At 41.5% G+C, this 21111-nt stretch overlaps 1 protein-coding gene across 1 annotated transcript in view; it reads right to left on the bottom strand.

The window, feature by feature from the left end:
* Positions 1–3696, bottom strand: part of LOC122816513 (methyltransferase-like 26) — a 165181-nt gene extending 161485 nt beyond the window's left edge. The window contains exon 1 of the mRNA XM_044089347.1: positions 3533–3696. Coding sequence (XP_043945282.1) covers positions 3533–3565 — 33 coding nt within the window. The 5' untranslated portion in view covers positions 3566–3696. The remainder of the gene's footprint in view (positions 1–3532) is intronic.
* Between the last annotated feature and the right edge of the window lie 17415 nt (positions 3697–21111).

The raw sequence follows: 21111 nt of genomic DNA, 5'->3' as shown, positions 1-21111 counted from the left end.
ATATATGTTAAAACAAACTCTGTTACTCAAGCAACTTTCAAAGTTTGTAAGAGCAATATTTAAAATATGTCCCTATTTTCAGACCTTTGTCCTACCATTTTGTTGGGCTTTGTCCAGATTTCTTGTGCTAAGAGGTTGAGAGGCACAGTTCATTAGACAGGGAGATATAGATGCTACACTCACAACCTGAGCTCAAAAATGTGGCCATATGGTCATTGGTTCAAAGGCATGCAGAAAAAAAAAAGAGCTAAAAGATTGCAATTTCATCAGTAGGCATCCAGCTGTCTCGAAGCAAGAAGTCTCTCCAGTCCAGGGAAGAAGGAATTGTAAAGGTTTGTAAAAGTTAATTTTAGGACCGGGGGGGTGCTGCTGCACCTGCAGTGGATGAATACAATGCATTGTTTTCTTTATTTATGGTTACTCTACATATTCTTCTCTGTGTTTTGATCTTCTGAGTTCCAAATTAGTCTAGTTAGCAGTTTTTTGCTTCTTAGAGAAGGAGGAAGAGTATTAGATCCTGTCTTTGAACAGAATCTGTTGGGGAGGCAGTTAGGTAATAGTAAGCTTTTTATTGTAAATATTTGGACTGCATGCATGCATATGCACACAGCAATTTGGTTTGCCAACAGTGGTGGTGCTTCAGACTTGGAGCATATACTGTTCAGCAAGTCAGTTTACAGTTCTGGCTCATATACTATAGTGAATAAAGGCAACTGCGGAATAGGTAATTTTATGTTAGGACTGTTACTGCAGTCTAGACAGTATATGGCTTGCCAACACATTCATTCATTTATTCATTCCCCGATTACCCATTTTAACCAATCTGAGGTGATGGAAGAACCAGTCCTACCTCAGCATTTAACAGCAAATGCAGGGAAACTAACCTGGACTGCATGCCCCCCCCAACACATACACTCATAACTGTAGGCAATTTGGAAGATTGCCAATTTGCCCATGGCATATCTTTTTGATGTATCAGGAAATCAGAACACCTGGATACATCCTAGATATGGAAGCATGACAGTCATGCAACTGTGACATAGAAGGCACCTCAGCCAAGAACCCAAACTGGAAAAACATGGACTGTGAAGCAACAATGCTAAATGCTATGTTACTAACTCGTACACAGTACACCTATGACTAGCGGGGACTAGACATCCCCAACATCAATATGAGAGCTAACAAAGGTGTAGTGAAGGCACTGATGATTATACAGTCTTCTGAGAAGCATTGGACCTTAATATATCAGCAGTTATGTCATGACAAATCTAGGTCAACAGACTGAACACATATACAGAAGGCAGGGATACTAATTCACATCTGTTAGGTGTACTTCTTTTATGTTCAGGGGAAGATATTCCAGAGTTTAATAATCACACCAAATTCTGAGTAAATGTATTTGTTAGCAGCTTTAGAAATGTCAGTAACATGGAGTACTAATTTTCTGCGATCTCTTCGGGGATATTGTCAGGAATCATATAATGATGAACACAGGCATTGTGTTACATAACAGTTTACTAGCAAAAGCTAAGCAGAAGATAGTGTTCTTAAATTCAAGATGACCAAGGTCATAAAGAGACAGTAATGCACGCAGCCATTCTGACAAGCAGCAAATATATCTATTCCATTATAAACGTGTTTTACTTTGTGTTAGAGAGAAGAGGCTGTTTCAGGTGGGATGAATACAAAACAGAAAGAAGGTAATGAAAACCGTGATCAAAAAGCTGAGTTTTCAAGACATGCTTTTTTCCCCGTTTTCTTACTAACATCCAAGCTGGAAAGGCGTCACCGGTAATCTCCAAGTGTAGTACCTCGCACTCAGTTCAGTGCAGCTTTGGGCGTGGAGTGGGCGTAACGTACATGATTGGCAGGGTGAACAAAACAACAAAATAACAGTGGCTGTATGAACTACCGTGGAGCATCGGTAAAGTGATAAGTTACTGGTGTAGAAGTCCATACCAAGTTCACAAAAGTTCAGTAAAATGCATCGTGCAGCATCGGTAATTTTATTAATTAATTAATTCAACACCGCATAGTTCTGCACGTGCAGCATCAGTTCAAAGTTCAAAACCGATGGTCCCTCCTTATCAGTAAATCAGAGTATGCTAAAACCATAATATACCATAATACACCAAAATATAACAAAACAACAAAATAACAGTGGAACTACCGTGGTACAGAAGTCCGTACCAAGTTCACAAAAGTTCAGTAAATCAGAAATCAGTAAAACAGACATATACCCAATAGCCACTCTCGCGGTATAAAAAGTGCAAAGTGCCAACAAACAACAAAAAACAAGATTGTTCCTCTGCCTACTTGGGCATATGAAAGAGTACCAGGATTTGCATGAGCAGGAACTGGGTGGCTGTGCAAGTGGTTGAAATTTTGATGACAGGACTAGAATAAAAAGACTGTTTAACTGATATGGTTTTATGAAATGTTTGTGTGCATTTTTATGACTGGACCCTATTTGCAATGGTTTTCTTGAATTGTGTGTGTGCATTTGTATGATGTGACTATATTTGCAATGTTTTTCCTGAATAAAGTTACCGCTACGGTGCAAGGAATTCTATGTGTGCATTTGTTTCTGTTAAATTGCTGTAAAATATGGTTTCATATTAACGCTACGATCCAAAATATTGTTGTACATGTTTGATTAAACTAACAGTAAGGCAGGAACCAAATAAATATTCATGCACTCTTGGCCAGGAGGCGTGTTCTGGGCAGGATTTGCTACTGCGCATCCTGCGAGGTACTACGCTTGGAGATTACCGCACCACCAACACAGAGAAATGTACACAATTCAAAGTTCAAATAGCTGAAAAGCAGATACTCATTTCCATAAAACAGACACTGCTGCAAAAGTCTGTCATAAAGCAAGCGCTTCTGCTGTAAAACTCTTAAAACAAAAGAAATAACTGCAGACTTTGCAGATAACAGGTACCTGTAACTAATCTAGTTCTGTGTCTGAAAGGATTTAGCTATGTAAATGTTACCCTGTGTGAAGTCGGTTTTAGTAACTGCATTTCATTTGAAGGTTGAATCTAAGCTGGTAGTCAAGGACTGAATTGAGAAGTTTTGCAGGTTGAACTTTTCCAAGGAGTTTAATATTAAAAGAGTTGTGACGGTAAATAAACTCTTAACATCTACTGAAAGCTGACGTGTAAACACTAGTGGAAAAAAGATGTGCAGGTTTAAGGCAAGATTTAGTTGAGCAATTGTGGTAAGAGGTAACTGTCTACAAGCACCACCTGTTAGTGAAACAAAGTGTTGCTTGCATATGAACGCACACAATACAAATATTTACTGCCCACAACAGATTCTGATGCAAGACAGGATCTAAAACTACTCCCCCTACTCTAAGAAACAAAAATACTGCTAATTCATTTGGAACTCAGAAGATCAAAACAAAGAAGAATATGTAAATGAACCACCCCTGTGCTGCACACTCTGGACTTTTTTTTAAACATTTTATGTAACTCTATTGCAAAACAATGTTTTCTGAAAATAACATTCCGTTTTTGTCGCTTACCTCAGTACACTTCGTTTCTGTGATGTGCATCATGTTGATGTTGACGATGAGATCAAGAGAACTCGGCTCCAGTCCTCCCCACGTATCCCAACTTTGTGAAGAATCAAGAACAATGGGGTCCCTCACATTGGTGAGCCTTAGAGTGGCAATGTATGCATGGATGCTGCAAGAACAGAAAAAAACAATTTTGTATGCAACATAAATTAAAAACACAATTCTCTTCTCTCCTGTGTTACAGGAGAAACAAATGAAAGACACACGATACATGTATACTATAATTATTAACTTGTGTTCTTCTACCATATATTATTCTCAGAATATAATAACAAAGGAGAACAGAACCATTTGGGAAAACTTCTATCAGGTGCCGTTAACACCTGGTAGGGACAGTTTCAAATTATTAGCAACAAGAGTCACCCTTGCTTTAGCTTTTCCAGCTTAATAAGGAATTCTGCCCTTAGGCAAGGAATGATAGGAATCATTGTTTCCCGGTCCTGAGAATGTTGACAATAGAGACTTTTTAAGTACCATTGAAGTTTTATCATATGGGCGGCCACGGTGGTGCAGCGGTTAGCATTGCCGCCTCACAGCAAGAGGTTCTCTGGTTCGATTCTTGGCTGGGGTGCCTTCTGTGCAGAGTCTGCATCTCCTCCCTGTGGTCGCGTGGGTTTCCTCCGGGTGCTCTGGATTCTTCCCACATCCCAAAGACATGCTGTAGGTGGATTGGGCACTCCAAACTGGCCCTAGATGCGAGTGTGTGCATGTGTGTGTGCCTTCTGTGGAAGGTTGGGCGCCGGGCTGGCAACTCGACACCGTAAAACTCCACTGCCAATCATGAGCGGACAGGTGATCCGCTGTGGCGACCCCTAACTGGGAAAAGCCGAAAGAAGAAGAAGAAGAACAGGCTTGTCCTAAGTACAAAAAAGTGCAAAGGGATTATGGTACAATGGGAAGAAAGGAGAACAAGAATCATTTATATAGTTAAACAAAGTTTGTTAAATGGACTGAAATCCAGTTTCAGGGCAGGTCTAGCAGCATTGCTGACTTCTTCACAGTCATACAACAACAGGTAAATAGAGACTCTTACACAACCACACACACAAAACATAATTGTGTGCATGTAAAAATATGTATATGTTTTACATGCACAGAGACCTGTAACCCATAATATCTGCCTAACATACATGGCCATGTCAAACCCAGAGTTGTTAGACATCCTACACTTAAAGAAATCCCAGTCCCTCCAAGCCACATGCTCCAGGGATCTTAACCTTGTCATCATGATGAATCATGCTGGAGGGATAGGTTCCTGACCCAGAGGCTCCCCAAACTCTAGAATAGGCTGCCCATACATGTCAGGCAGAGCGCCTCAATGGCCCTCTTCAAGAGGAACCTTGACAACTGGATGGGAGATAGGAAATTCACCCCGGGGATCACATCAGTAGCCCTGCTAGACAGGGGACCAGGAAAGTAAATATTTGTGGGAAGCAATAGCCAGGGAATTGTTATAGCTAAGCTTGTATAGGCCCTAGGGCTGATAGCTATGAACCTATGAAATGCTGGCACTCAAAATTCCAAGTGCCAAAAAGCAGAAAAAATGTCCGGAAACCCAGAGAGGAGTGAATCTTGAAAATCGATTTTCTCATTAAAACTTCTTTTTACAGGGGGCAAGCCCCCTTCACTTCTCCATGTGGGGCAAGCCCTCCGCACCCCTTTAACTTATATATGTCAACTCAGAGATCACCATACCTCAGAGAAGAGAGAATATTCCAAGAAATGGCATCACAGACTTAGTATATGCAAGTCCAATCTTTTAGCCATTCAGTCCCCATATTTTGTGACTCCCTCTAGCACCTTCCAACTTTTCATATGGTTACCTTAATAAATTATGTATATAAATATATATATATAAATATATATATATAAATATATATATATATATATATATAAATATATATATATAAATATATATATATAAATATATATATATATATATATTATTTGGATTCACCTCAGAAGATAGAATTTCCAAAATCTCGAACTACAAATAACCGAAACCAAAAGCTCGAGTTTCGGAAACTCGAACTTCTGAAGGGAAACCATTAAAAAAAAAAAAACACAAACTTCGCTTTTGCAGGGGGGCTTTGCCCCTGCACTAATGGGGGCTGTGCCCCACACCCCTACTTAAATATACCAACTCCAAGATTGCACTACAGTGGGGAGATGGAAATCTCCGTCTTGCTGTATCTTGAAGCGCAAAACGGGAGATTTCTCACTTCCTGCCAACACCACAAAACAAATACAACATTACGTACACACAAGGCATACAACAATACTTGCCTCTGTGTGCACGTAATGTATTAAGGTAAGTAAAGTGTTATTTCTAAACACTACACACATTCGATTTATTAAAATCTCGATCATATGGTCTCGACCATATGAAATTCGAGATTTCAATAATTCGATTATGTGAAGTGTTCCCATATTATTTATATATATACATATATATATATATATATATATATATATATATACATATACACATTATATATATATATATATATATATATATATATATATACATACATACATACACACATACATACACATAAATATATATATACATGGGTACCTGTCAGATGGATGAAAACCACATCGAGACGACATCGCCGACAGAACACATCCCCGACAACGGTGAGTAGTGCAGAATGGAATTTATTTCCATTCCCTCACAGCAGTGTGATCTCAGAGTTGGTATATTTAAGTAGGGGGGTGTGCAGGGGGGCTTGCCCCCCTGCTATACAGATTCTAATGTGTTTTTTGAATGTATTACGGGAACGGGAATGTATTCCGTTCCGAAATACATTGACTTACCGTTGTCGGGGATGCATGTTGTCGGCGATGTTGTCTCAGTGATGTGGTCCTCGGTAATCTCGGTTTTCGTCCATCTGACATGGACCCATAGATATATATATATATATATATATATATATATATATATATATATATATATATATATATCTCAAAACATTCATTTTATAGACATGCCAGTCAGATTTGTGCTACTACTTCGTTAAATCAAAGTGCATTAAATCGATGCATGCATGTCACTGCTACATAACCCCCCAGGAGGGCTTCACGTATACTGCTGCCTGTCTTGCGGCTGGCCCTATGAATGTTGCTTGCCACATCTTTTATGTTGGCAATCTGTTTGAAAGATGCTCAACTTGCTTGACCCCTGCCATCATTCTCCATGTTAATTTTGCTGTGGGCCACATTAAAATCACATCAGATGCTGTCTGAGCCATTTTACTATTAAATGAATGTTGTTGAAGCTGGAATTTCACACCAATTCAAGAGGATTTTACATTGTGCTTCCTTATCTTTAAAGTGCCACTCAATATTGTCACCAAACAGGAAGAGTCCAGCCCTGGCTACACCTTCAGCTGCATTACATGCCACATGGACCACATGGCTACTTCAGCTAGTAAAGACTGTAGCCCAAAGCATTTCCTTCAAGGGGCTACATGGTAAGTCCTGCACTACCACTGAGCATTCCATAAGAAACTTTCCTATGACAGTACATTATCTGCATCAGGTAGTCCAACACCACCACTGAAAATAACGTGAACAAACACATCCTTCACAAACCTGTTCATGGTCCTGAAATCCCCATATGGTGAAAGGAAAGCTGGGCCCAGTGATGTAGCAGTCTTTCTCAGTGCTGCTGCAGAGAAAACTGGGTCTGACTTTGGAATCTCTGACCAAATGGCACCATCTATGGGTGGACAGAAAATCCCGTTAACCTTTCTGGACAGCAGTGCCTACTGTATCTGAGTTGTCACTGGTGGCATCTTTTAAAATAGCTCAGACAGCAAAAGAAAGCACCTGTACTCCTATGCACATCAATCCTGTGCAACGTCTCCAAAATGTAAAATTATTCACAAACACTTACATAATACAGCCAATTAACAAAAGTTGCAAAATACAGAGCTGCTCGAATAAAGACAAATTTCATTTACAGGTATCAGCTTTAGCCGACTAAGAACTTGCTGTATTCAACTGGACGTATAAGAGAATTTAAGTACCTTTATCTGCACTTTTTTTTCCCAAAAATACAGTATTTAAATTGATTTTAACTGTGTTGCAGGAATATTAACTGAACTGGAAGTTAGTCAGTGTTTGCTGAATTTTGTTATTTGCTAGTAATTACAGGTGTGGGGTAGCCACATTCTTTGATTTCCTGTCCTTGCCTATTTAAGTGGTACAGTGTGAAATATTTTCTGCTTAAAAACCTCAGCTTTGGCCGGCTAAGAACTTGCTGTATTCAACTGGACGTATAAGAGAATTTAAGTACCTTTATCTGCACTTTTTTTTCAAAAAAAATACAGTATTTAAATTGATTTTAACTGTGTTGCAGGAATATTAACTGAACTGTAAGTTAGTCAGTGTTTGCTGAATTTTGTTATTTGCTAGTAATTACAGGTGTGGGGGTAGCCACATTCTTTGATTTCCTGTCCTTGCCTATTTAAGTGGTACAGTGTGAAATATTTTCTGCTTAAAATCCTCAGCTTTGGCCGGCTAAGAACTTGCTGTATTCAACTGGACGTATAAGAGAATTTAAGTACCTTTATCTGCACTTTTTTTTCAAAAAATACAGTATTTAAATTGATTTTAACTGTGTTGCAGGAATATTAACTGAACTGGAAGTTTTGACTCTGCTCTTCAGTTAGTCCCACCCACCCTCCCTGGTTTTGTTTTGGTGTTAATCTTAGTGGCCTTGAAACTGCCCGCCTCTCTTGTAAATTTGTGTTTGGATACTCCTTCTGGGCCCATCTCATTTGCTCACTCAACTGAGTGCAGTGAGATCATATTCTGATTTCAGGCACTCCTACTGTGTACAAAGAGAGCATCTGGGAAACAGAAAAAAAAAATTAAGCTTGTTTCCTGCCTTTCCTGTTAAGTGGTATAGACTATTTGTAGGCTTCTGAGCCCCAAGCCCTTCTGTGTTGGAGGGAAGCCTTCTAGCTTAGTTTTTTTTCTTATAACTAGCCAGTTTTCTAGTTTCAGCACTCAAATCTGTTTCTTTGATCTCAGCACTTGTTCAGAAAAAAAAAATTTCATCTGCTTTTACTGTACTTGTGTTTCTACTTACTTTATTTTACTTTTGCATCATCTTAAAAGAACTCAATTGTATTTATTACTGCTTTGTGTAACTCATTCTAAGCCTTTTGGTTTAAACACTTGGGCTTCGGACCAGTTTTGCACTGAGAGGGTTTGTGGTCTGCACTGTAGTGGCAGAACAGGTAGCTTACATCCTTCTAGGTTGGGAACTGCTGATTGAGGGCTCAGTGTCTGTTATTCTAAAAGTGTATTAATTCTGGTTTAAGCACTTGGGCTTTCAGGCCAGTTATTTTACATTAAGAGGGTTCGTGGTCTGCACTCTTGTGGGAGGAGAGGCTGGACTCTGCCCTTCTGAGCTGGGAATTTCTGGTTAAAGGCTTATAGTGCATGCATATCTGAACTGCTTCTTACTGAAGTTGGTGCGCCTTGTTTGCTGTGGCATAGACTGGATTCGGGCCTGCTGGATCTAGCTTTGTTTGTGTAACTTGAGCACTAATCCAGGCATTCTCTAAAGTATTCAATTGTATTTATTACTGCTTGGTAGTAACTTGATTAAAGTGTAGCTATCTTTCTAAGTCTTTTGGATTAAGTACTTGGGCTTCAGACCAGTTGTTTTACATTAGGAAGGTTTGTGGCATGCACTGTGGTGGCAGGACAGGTAGCTTTCATCCTTCTAAGTTGGGAACTGCTGATTGAGAGCCCAGTGTCTGTTATTCTTAAAGTGTATTAGTTCTGGTTTAAGCACTTGGGCTTCAGGCCAGTTATTTTACATTAAGAAGGTTCGTGGTCTGCACTCTTGTGGGAGAAGAGGCTGGACTCTGCCCTTCTGAGCTGGGAATTTCTGGTTAAAGGTTTATAGTGCCTGAATATTTGAACTGTATCTTACTGAAATTGGTACCCCTTGTTTGCTGTAGCATAGACTAGATCCAGGCCTGCTGAATCTAGCTTTGTTTATATGCTTGTTGTTTGTTTGCTTGTTATTTCCCTGGAACACTAATTCCACCTAATACGCGGCTTCTCAGCGCTTCTGTGGATCACTAGTGATATCTGCATTGCTTACTGTACTTATTTCCTTGTTTCACTTGAAAGAAAGTTACTGTTTGTCGTTTTTGCATTTAAGTTACCTGTAACACATTGCACTTAAGTTACCTGGCACTTGCTCACTAAAGCAATTATATAAGTCAGCACTAAAAATTAAAAGCAGTACACCCTCACTCCCCACTCGCCCTTGCTTCAATTAAGGAATTCCCAATGTTATTCTAGCATGTCCAAAGGTCAGTTGTCAATCTCCTCTCCGGTCCAGCTGGTGAATCTGGGAATCATGAAGCAATGTTACAACTGCCTCATGTACACAGACAACCCTCTCCTCCTCCCAACAAATTCCAACACATGTGAGAGATGCAACCATATAGCCAAACTGGAGGCTAAGCTCTCTCAACTCAGTACTGGCATAACCAGTCAGGAGGAGAAGGAAACCACACTCACTACAATTCCAGTCTCACATAGACCTACCACGACAGCAAACCAAACACATAATCACACAAAAACATACTCGGAGGCTCTAAATAAAGATCTGCCTAAGCAGCAGAGACCTCCAAAGCAGACACCCAAGCAATCTCTACCAGAAAACAAAACACGTGCAACACATATCTCACAAAGCCAGTGTGCTGAACAGTCACAGCCCTTAAGACTAAACAACACACCTGATACACTTGTAATAGGTGACTCTATCGTCAGGCACACTGACGTCCCGCTCACCAGGCTGAACAAGGAGAGGGTCACGGTGAGCAGCCTGTCGGGCGCTAGGATCCGCCACATAACACAAGCACTCAGGTCACTCCAAGGCAAGTACAAATATGACTCAGTCATTGTCCATGCTGGTGTGAATGACCTGAGGCACCTCCCTGGACTACATGAAAAGAGACATAAAGGAGCTCTCTGAGCATGTAGCCCAGGCCGGTATGACCCTGACCTTGAGTAGCATCTTACCCTCACCAAGAATGATGCCACAATATGAAGACAAGATGATCAATTTCAACAATTGGCTTAAGTACTGGTGTCATTCAAAGGGGATCCAATGCCTGTCAGCTTGGGATGATATGCTCGACAAGCCACGATGCTTCGCTAGGGACGGCTTGCACCTGTCACCCCTGGGCTTTCGGATATTGGCAAAGGCTCTTGCTACCCCATAGTGCCTTTTTTAGGCAAGGCTCAAAAGACAAACCCACCTCCATAGGTATCACAAGGGATAAGAAACTAAGAGTAATGCTACTCAACGCCAGAAGTCTAAACCTCAAGATGCACGCACTCGAAACTCTCCTTAGCATGGAGAACATCGATATCTGTGCAGTAACAGAAACCTGGTTCAGGGCTCCCGAGAGCACCCCAGCACTACCAGGTTATACCTCACACCATGCTTTTCGGCCCCAAAACTTGTACCGAACCACAAAAGGAGGGGGAGTATCGCTATTCATCAAAGATACCCACACCTCCAGGTTGGTGGCAAAGCACGAAGCATCAGAGACTATCCATGTGCAACTAACAGTGGGTAAAACTGCCTTCCAGTTTATAGCCTGCTACAGACCACCCTCCCAAACCCAGGAACCCCACTCGGCCTTCCTGAGAACACTGGAAAATATGAAGGTCTCTCCAAACACCATTATATTGGGCGACTTCAACTACCCAAACATAGACTGGGAGCATTACTCTAGCTCCAACACCCTAGCCCAAAGGTTCCTAGAATTTATAAACTCAAATGCTATGGAACAACTTGTTACCACTCCCACAAGAGGAGAAAGCATACTGGACCTGATCATCACCAACATGGGGACTCTATGCTCCAGACCAGAAGTGTATCCCTCACTGGTAAGATCAGACCATAAACTAATCTCACTGGATATTCACATCCCGACCCCACCCCTGCACAGAAAACCACAGTGAAAAACTTCTCTAAAGCAAATTTCACACTCCTCAAAACCGAGGTGGAATCCTTCAAACCCCCGGGCCTGTGGAAAATACGCCCAGACCGCAGAATCCTTTATAAACGCATTCTATGAACACCTTCAGGAATGCATGGATCATGCGATCCCAAATAAAACCAAGACCCAATCCTCCAAAGACAGACGTCCTGTCTGGTGGACCCCAGCCATAAACAAACTATACAATAGAAGGAGGAAGCTACTAAATGATAGAGCAAAATCCCAAAAAGGGAAGGCATCACTGATCAGTATTAGTAAAAAACTACGGGCACTCATAAAATTGTCTAAGGCCAGCTTTGAGAGAAAAACTGCACAGGACACTAAGGATAATCACAAGGCTTTCTTTAGTTATGTTAGGAACCTGGGTGGTAATTCCCAGATATGCTCAGAATTAGTCCAAAATGACAAAAAATACACTGAACCCACAGACATTGCCAACATCCTAGCTGACAGGTTCAGCGCAAACTTCTCCCCACCAAAAGGGAAAATATCTATCCCATCAGAGTGCTGCCCCCTTGACATCTCAGATGCTCAGGTAAGAGCCGCCCTCTCCAAAGCAAAAAACACAGCATCAATGGGACCAGACGATGTCCCGGGCTGCGTCCTACATGAACTTCACGAAGAGCTAAACCCAAACATAAAACTACTGTTCAATCTCAGCCTTACTACAGGATATGTACCCAAAGAGTGGCGTACAGCAACAGTGGTCCCTCTCCATAAAGGTGGTGCCTCAACGGATCCTGGAAACTATCGCCCCATAAGCCTGACTAGCTTGGTCTGCAAAGCTATGGAAAGGATCATCATGGACCTCATAAATAAAGATATTGGAGACCTACAGACACTGGATCCTACCCAGTTCGGCTTTGTTAAGGGCAGATCCTGCCTCTTAAACCTGGTTGATTTCTTTGAAACAGTCACCAAGACCATTGACGACGGGAAGGTGGTCCACACAGCCTACCTGGACCTCGCAAAAGCCTTCAATACAATACCCCACTCGGGCATTATAGATAAGCTCACCAGCTTAAATATAAACCCCTATGTCACTAGATGGATTGCAAACTGGCTCATGGACAGAACCCACATGGTTAGAATTGCTGGAGCCATGTCAGACTCCAAACCAGTTACAAGTGGTGTCCCACAAGGCTCAGTCCTGGGACCTCTCTTGTTCGGTATATATTTCTCGGAGGTACAGGCCAACCAGGAAGGACTGTGGCTGACCAAGTTCACAGATGACTGCAAACTGGGCGCCATAATCGACTCTCCAGCCGACACAAGCATCCTCCAAAAGGGCCTCATAGAAACAGACAACTGGTGCCAGAGCCATGGCCTCAAGCTAAATGCCAAAAAATGTATACGCATCCCCTTTGGCAAAAACAAAGTGCCCACAAATTACCACATAGGTGGTAATCCATTAAGTACAGAAGAAGTAATTAGGGACCTGGGGACCCAAGTTGATAGCAATCTCTCATTTGACAACCACGTGGCCAAAGTGGTTAGAAAAACATGTTATATAGCCCACCTAATCATGAAGGGATTCACATCTAGATCAGGGGAGGTCATCGTGCCTCTTTACTCATCCCTCATCAGGCCCATAATTGAGTACAATGCCCCTTTTGGGATGTACCTTACCAGACACCTGCAGCAACTGGAAAGACCCCAAAAGTACCTCACCAAGAGGATCAAAGGGCTCAAACAGATGCCATATGCTGCCCGGTTAAAGAAACTCCAGCTCTACTCAGTGGCATACCGCCTGTTCAGAGGCGATCTGTGCCTGACGTATAAAGCCATGTCCAACCTGGAATTAATGGACATGCTGCACCTCAGAAAATCCAAATCCCATCGAGCTACTGGCTCAAGAGACTTGAACCTCAGCACTGAAATAAATAGGACATGCTGGAGGGACAGATTCATAACCCAGAGGCTCCCTTCACTCTGGAATCAAATCCCAGTCCAAGTTAGGCAGAGTCCCTCATTGACTCTCTTCAAGAGGAATCTTGATGAGTGGATGGGAGATCGTAGGTTTACCCCGGGTATCACTTCTGTGTCACTGTTAGACAGAGGCACAGTACACTAACCTCAAAAAAGGGCATAGCAAAATAAATTTAAAATGGGTGGCGAAAGCCAAACACATTCTGGCTAGGCTTATAAATGCCCTAGGGCAGATAGCCTAGTATGAACCTATGAACCTAACCTATGAACCTATAATATCTATTGCAAATATATCAAATTCCTGCCTCACGTTTCTCACTGTTCCTGTGAGCTATAGCTTTTAAACAGGCTTAGTCCTCATTAGTTTACTAGCATAACAGTAACTAGTAGTTCTAATAAAACTGCACTAAAAAGGCCAGAAAAAGTAGTGAATGCTTACATATTCACATGACAGGTGAAGGGATTTAAATGGTGTTTGATGCTTTGTGCTTTATGTAACTAACAAAGCCAATGTTGTCTATTAAAACTGGTTTTGCTTGTGTAGGGACTTGTGAGAGTTTAATAAGGTTTTCATTCCTGGTACTGGTTTTGTGAGTGATTTTAGTCTTTTTTGTGATTATTTTTAAAAATTATGTGGAGAACTGACAAGTATACTCTAGCCTCTGTGGGAACGACAGCAAACAGTCTTTCTCTTGCACCATGAAGAGAACCTCCCTATATCAGAGGTCATCTGGAGGTTTCTTGGAACAGTAGTCCCCTTCCTCCTTATCTCTATATCTAGACAGACACGCCAAAGGTAAGTCCATGTGTTTTGTTTTATGGGTGGCCTTCCTTAAGTCTTTTGGGGAAGGATCCTAGAAGTCAAATGCAGTTGAGCATCTCTTTGGTGCTTCCAAGGGAAAGTTGCTGCAGGCTGCTTGGGCTGGACTGAAGCACAGTCAGCTGAGGGTTCATGTCTCCAAACACTAGCATGTGTAGACCCCTCCACTGATGGCTGCAATGTCATAGCCATCTAGTCATGATGGTAAATATGACAGCTGTGCTATTAAATTACACACTGACACCAGATCTGTTGGTGCTGGCACCAAGAAAGGATGCACAGTGTTAAAACAGCAGACACTGAGCACACTGGACCTGTACTAATGGACAAGACTGACCTCAGCACATCTGTACTTGATAGCACTGATACCAGATAAACCCGTATAATCTATGCAGAGTAATGCCTGTGGGTAGTACATGGTGTTGGGTAATGCCCAGGCACTGATACCAGATAAACCTGTATAATCTATGCAGAGTACTGCCTCTGGGTAGTACACGGTGTTGGATAATGCCCAGGCACTGATACCAGACAAACCTGCATAATCTATGCAGAGTACTGCCTCTGGGTAGTACACGGGGTTGGATAATGCCCAGGCACTGATACCAGATAAACCTGTATAATCTATGCAGAGTACTGCCTCTGGGTAGTACACGGTGTTGGATAATGTCCAGGCACTGTTTAAGTTTCCAGACACACTGTCATCATATACAGAATTTGTGGCAGTATTAGTATCAGCCCAACCTGCATTAAAAATGGTAAACAGCCAACTTTGCAGTAAACTATAACAATAGAACATACTTCTGCCTAGCCCTCAGAGAACTAAACTAGTTAGAACTACCACCTCTTTCTCAGCTAACTATAAAACACACACTTCTCTCTAAACCAGGAAATTGTTCGCCCTTAACAACTTAATACAACATACTTCCCCAACAGAATTTTACACTGTACAGAAAAATCACTAATCACGATAACCAAATCATCTAATACTGCAAGTGACTCTCTATATAAATTCAAATAGTGTAGCTAAACTATAGAACTACATCCCAAAACTAGTGAAATCCATTCAGAATGCAAACTCATTTAAAACAGTATAAATACCACTGTTATCTTCAGTTTGCCATACTGTCAAACCATTTCTGTTCATTCAGTATCCTATGCCCCACAACCAAACTTCACCAATGCCTAAACAGTTTTACTAGCATCTCCCAGACATATACATAGTTTTTGTGACATTGCTCACCAACACCTCTATACTTCTAATATAAATCTTACGATGGCCATATATACATATACATAATATCTACAAACCTACTTTATTCCACATCTCAACCACAATACTAACATATTTTGCCCTATCTAGTTCCTTCCCTCACCTCCAGTTATTTCAATTTGAAAGCACTAATCACATGATCTATTATATATTTGACAAATCCACTAAAACACCTCTTCAAATTCCCAATATTCAGCATCTACTAATGCGCAAGTATCTTTGTAACAGTTACCTTTATTTCATATGAATGTAATCTAATTAGCAAAAAAATGTGTAAACATTATTGTATATTACTTAACCTCTGTTCATACACTAATGTTTACACATTTTTTTTGCTAATTAGATTACATTCATATGAAATAAAGTTAACTATTACTTAACCTCTGTTCATGTACCCGCAGTGGTGGTGCTGCGGTAGCGTTGTCGCCTCACAGTAAGACGCTGTCCGGTTCGATTCTCAACTAGAGCGTCTTCTGCGTGGAGACATGCGTGAGTGGGCGTACCTTCGTTGAAGGTTGTGTCTCAGGGCTGATAACTCGGCACGTAAAAATCAACTACCAATCATTAGCGGACCAGGAAAAGCCGAAAGACGCAATCTTAACCTCTGTTCATGTATTTTATTGAATGTCATGTTTAAAATGTTTGTAATATGATGGAGCTTTTCTTCCCACGCCTCCACAGAAAAGGAGTTTTTGACTAAACATAGTTGGACAAACCTGGTAAACATAACCAAAACAAAATAAAAGGCCAGCCCATAGAAAACTGGGCAGGTCTGATAGGCCTAGATGCCAGCAGCCCTGGTTCTGCAGTCATCAAAAAGAAGGCCAAAGAATGTAATGGTGAGGTTGGCAGTGTGCAAAAAAAAAAAAAAAAAAAAAACAACAGAGTACCCGCAACTCTGACAAAACCTATCAGCATCCCTTAGCAACTGTAATAAGAGAACTTGCCACCACCACCTTGCCCCTCACTTTCACTACAGCTATAGTTATATCTATAGCTAATTTTTGTCTAAAACAAAAGGGCTGGAATGGGGAAAGTATGGCCTCTGAGGGGTGCTGCTCTAGTGGACCGGGTAATGATTCAATAAGAACAATTGTATTGGCTTTCTTGTGCTAATCCCACACACACTGGGTTTCACCTATATTTTTATAGTTTTGCTCTTTGACATCAAAGGGAAGGCATTGGAAGGTGGCCATGTTTATATGAAATGGGCTTCAACTTCTTAATTGACCTGTCCGCTAACAGGACGGCTAGACGGGTCTATATTAAATCAGCGAACGCTTAAAAAAGCGAATTCTGATTTATCGACCCCATGTAAGCGAAAGCTTACAATCCCGAACACTTAGAACAGCGATTTTTTCCCCAGGGAAAAAAATCGCTGTTCCAAAAATGAAAACAAAAATAAAACTTTAAAACATTACATAAAGTGGGGGGCTTTGACCCCCATACCCCCCTACTTAAATACACCAACTCCGAGATCGCACTACAGTGACGACATAGGCAAAATAATGAAGGCGGACAAGTGATTTCTTTCCCAGGGAAAGAATTCTCATATATGCCGTTTCGTGCTTTCAAGTTCGATCAAGACGCATTCAAAGAATGTGTCTTTGATCATATAATAGGGAACCAGCTAGACAGCAATGAGCCAGTGTTCAACTCTGACAACCAAGATCTGGATGTTTTTGTCTGGTAGTTCTATAACATTTCTTTTTAATTCATGTGCATTTCTCAGTTGAATACCTGGAAAACTCCATGCTGGCTGGTCTACTGCTCTTCATCATTCAGCACAGACTTTTTTGACCCCCCCCCCATCCAACTTAGCCAAAGATTAATCTGCATTCACCCAAATGAACCACCCATTCAAAAGCACAATGTGCCTATCGTCAAACAGGAAAAAAAATCCTATAATCATCTGTTCACTGTCTTAAGGTGCTCCAAAGTGCTGCACAAAGAGAATCCTAAGGCAGGATGAGTCACATGACCCATTTGCCTCCTACTTGGATGACCTACCAGTTCTGCCCACATGAGGGATGAGAATGGGCACAACTTCTAGTTGGGTGACGGCTTTATGGCCTGTTTGTTCCAAGGGGCATACACGCCAGCACCATCATTCCATTAAAGCAAGAGTCGAGTACATTTATTCATTTATTTGAATTAGTTTACCAAGGCAGAGCACCGATCAGTCCTAACCAAGTTCAGGCTCAGTCTTGGGTCAAAAACTGAATACACATACAAAACAGACAATAGAACAATAACACATAAATGACAATAAAATAGTGCAATGCTAGAGTAATGCTTTGGACATATGGTAAACCCAATGTATTAACGTTTAATTTGTACAAAAGTTTCAAAATATTTGAGAAATTGAGTAAACTAAATTAGGGATGTGAAAAGGATCTTAGTGGTGAAGTTAGAGTGCAAAAGGGTTAAACTAGACTTAAGTAATGTGACCTTAGACATTACAGGTAAATTCTGATTAACTAAATGAAATTTTAGAGGAGAACAGAACTTAGAATAAGAGTATGAGTCTTTATAAAGTAGTCTGTAGGCTGAATGGATAATCCGCACCATCTCTGGAGCTCCTACTTCTTGCTGCAGCTCCCTTGAACCTCACCACTACTGCCAGCAGTGGAAGATCCACATCCCTCCACATGTCTACCCTCAGCTTACTGCAATGCATTGCTAGGGAAACGTGCTCAACAGTTCATTCTCCATAGGTATTACACCTACTGCTCCCTATAAACACTGAAGCTGACCTGCCCCACTCACTTCCAAGACTGGAGAACCAGCAACGGTCATTCGCTGCAATCCTGCCAACCCCATCCTCTCCAGCACCAGCACTGCTGGTTAAACATATGTTGTCTGATCACATTCAGGGTTTCATCACTCTGTGCCACAGGAACGATGTGTCAGTATATACTTCTGTGCCCATCACCAACTGCTGAGTACCACGGGTAAACAGTGGCTTCAGTGTGGTGGAAGGCCAAGGGGACCTGAATAACAAAAGGAAAGGGAAAAGGGGGAGAGAGAGAGAAAGCTCAAAAAACACTGTCCAGAAAAACAAGAAATAAATAAAGGTCACCTTGCTGTCAGGAAAGCTCTCAACAATTGCATGTACTCTAGGAGATCAAACCTGGCACCAAACAATACAACAAAATTAATATTTTCAGGGTTTTAGACAGCATGAGACAACATCAAAATGGAGACATTCACAATGGGTTTTGGGTAAGGGGACCAAGCAGCTTGATAAAGATGTATGTGTCAACTGATAATGTTTGCAGAGCTCACACTTACTAGTTACTAAAGCTGAACATTTATCAGATTAGGTTCTAGGTCATAAATTGTCACAAAAAAAGAATGAAAATAATGCAGCTATTAGAAAAGACAGAGAGAGACAATGCGGTAGTACCTTTGGTCTACCAGCCCTAGGCTGAAGAGGAATAACTGAAGTGACCAATGAAACTTTGAAAGGGGTGCAAGACAAGTTGTTCTTGCCTTGTATCCACAACCAGGGATTAATCGGCCGGATTTCTGTAGTCACATCACACAGGAAACTTCGATCTATGTTTTGTGTAACACTCTGGCAATTAGAAAGTACAGTTGTGTACCTACCATAAATGTAGATGTTTGAGTGTATTCACTGTTGCAGTCATTACACTTGGGTTATCCTGCTGGCAGGCTACCCTCAGTCGGCCTGAATTCCAATGTCTAGGTCTGGCGTCAGTTGCTGTCACCTCTTCCCTGACGTCAGTGCGCCAGGGGTATAAATGATGCAGCCGACGCCATTTTCTTCAGTTTTTCTTGCCCCAGATGTCAGGTGCCCCCAAAAGGGTAGGCTAAAAAATATGCCAATAAAACATGCATGCACCAAAATATGTTATAACTTAATCTACAAGCAAATACACCACATAGGTTGTATAGAGTAGAGAAGTGCAGATAAGTTCCAGCAAAGATATGGGGGATGGTGGGTGGGTAACCTGGACTACAACAGTGAATACACTCGAACATCTACATTTATGGTAAGTGTACACAACTGTACTATGTTCTTAGTGTTTCACTGTTGCAGTCATTACACTTGGGATGAATCCCAAAGCTATGGCTGGGAAGCTGGAGCTAATATAGCATTAGGAGCGGCTATGAGGCCCTGCAGAACTGCAGTGGCAAAGCCTGCCCTTGACTTAGAGTAGAGTGGTAAATGATAGTGCTTTGTAAAGGTGTGCACTGAACTCCAGGTAGCAGCCTCTAAAATGTCTGTGGTTGGTACTCCCCTGAGGAAGGCTGCTGAAGTGGCTGCTGCTCTGGTCGAATGTGGCCTGATGCCCTTAGGCACTGGCTTGCCATGTTGTGAATAGCAGAAACGAATGCAGTGTCCTATCCACTTAGAAATAGTCTGCTTTGAGAGAGCCTTTCCTTGTGATCCTGCAGCATATGCCACTAGTAGTTGCTCTGTCTTTCTGAAAGCTTTGGTTCTGTTCAAGTAGAAGCGTAGCTGTCTGTGTATGTCCAAAGAATGCAGAATTCTCTCCCCTTTATTCTGTGGGTTTGGATAAAAACTAGGCAGATGAATAGCTTGGTTAAGAGCCACACTGGACACTACCTTAGGCATAAATGTCAGGTTTGTCCTCAGACAAACCCTGTCTGGATAAAAAATGATAAAAGGTTCCACAGCCATGAGTGCCTGTAGCTCTGAGATTCGTCTTGCAGAGGTTATTGCTAGGAGCAGAGCTGTTTTCCAAGATAAACATTTTATATCAGCAGTAGCGGCTGGCTCAAAAGGAGTCAGGGTGAGTTTTTCCAAGACATAATTGAGGTCCCATGCAGGTACTGGTGATCTCTTGGAGGCCTTAAGTTTCTGGCTCCTCTGAGATACTGCCTTAATAAAAGATGAGAAAAGATTGGTGGCTCTGTATTGTAGTGAGCCGAAATTGCAGAGGCATGAATTTTAATTGATGAAAAGGACAGGCCTTTGTCCAGCATCTCAGTTAAATATTGCAAAATCTGAGGAATATTTGGTACAGCTGTGTCGATTCCTTGTGCCTGGTTCCAAGCACAGAATCTCTTACATTTTCCAGCGTAAGATTTTCTGGTACTAGGCCTTCTGGCTTCCAAAATGACATCCATCACAGCTTTAGTGAGAGGCACGTTTTGTATGACTACATTATCCGCCATGCTGCCAGATTTAAGGTCTTTAGCTGGCTGTGCAGGATCTGATTGTTTTGCTGGGATAGTAGATGAGGTATGTCTGGGGCAATCAGTATCATCTTTGGCTTCTCTTGTCTGACCTTTATGAATACCTTGGGGAGGAGAGGCAGTGGAGGAAAGGCATATACTGCTAAGCTTTTCCATCTGAAAGATAGGGCATCCACTTTCCATGCTTGTCTGTGATAAGTCCTTGTGCAGAATCTTTTTAGTTGGTAGTTGTGAGGAGAGGCAAATAGATCTATCTCCGGGCATCCCC

Source organism: Protopterus annectens, chromosome 12.part0, assembly GCF_019279795.1.
Source record: "Protopterus annectens isolate FY-2018-M chromosome 12.part0, PAN1.0, whole genome shotgun sequence".
In the NCBI taxonomy this organism is placed as follows: Eukaryota; Metazoa; Chordata; order Ceratodontiformes; family Protopteridae; genus Protopterus; species Protopterus annectens.
This window is presented reverse-complemented; position numbering and strand designations above follow the sequence as displayed.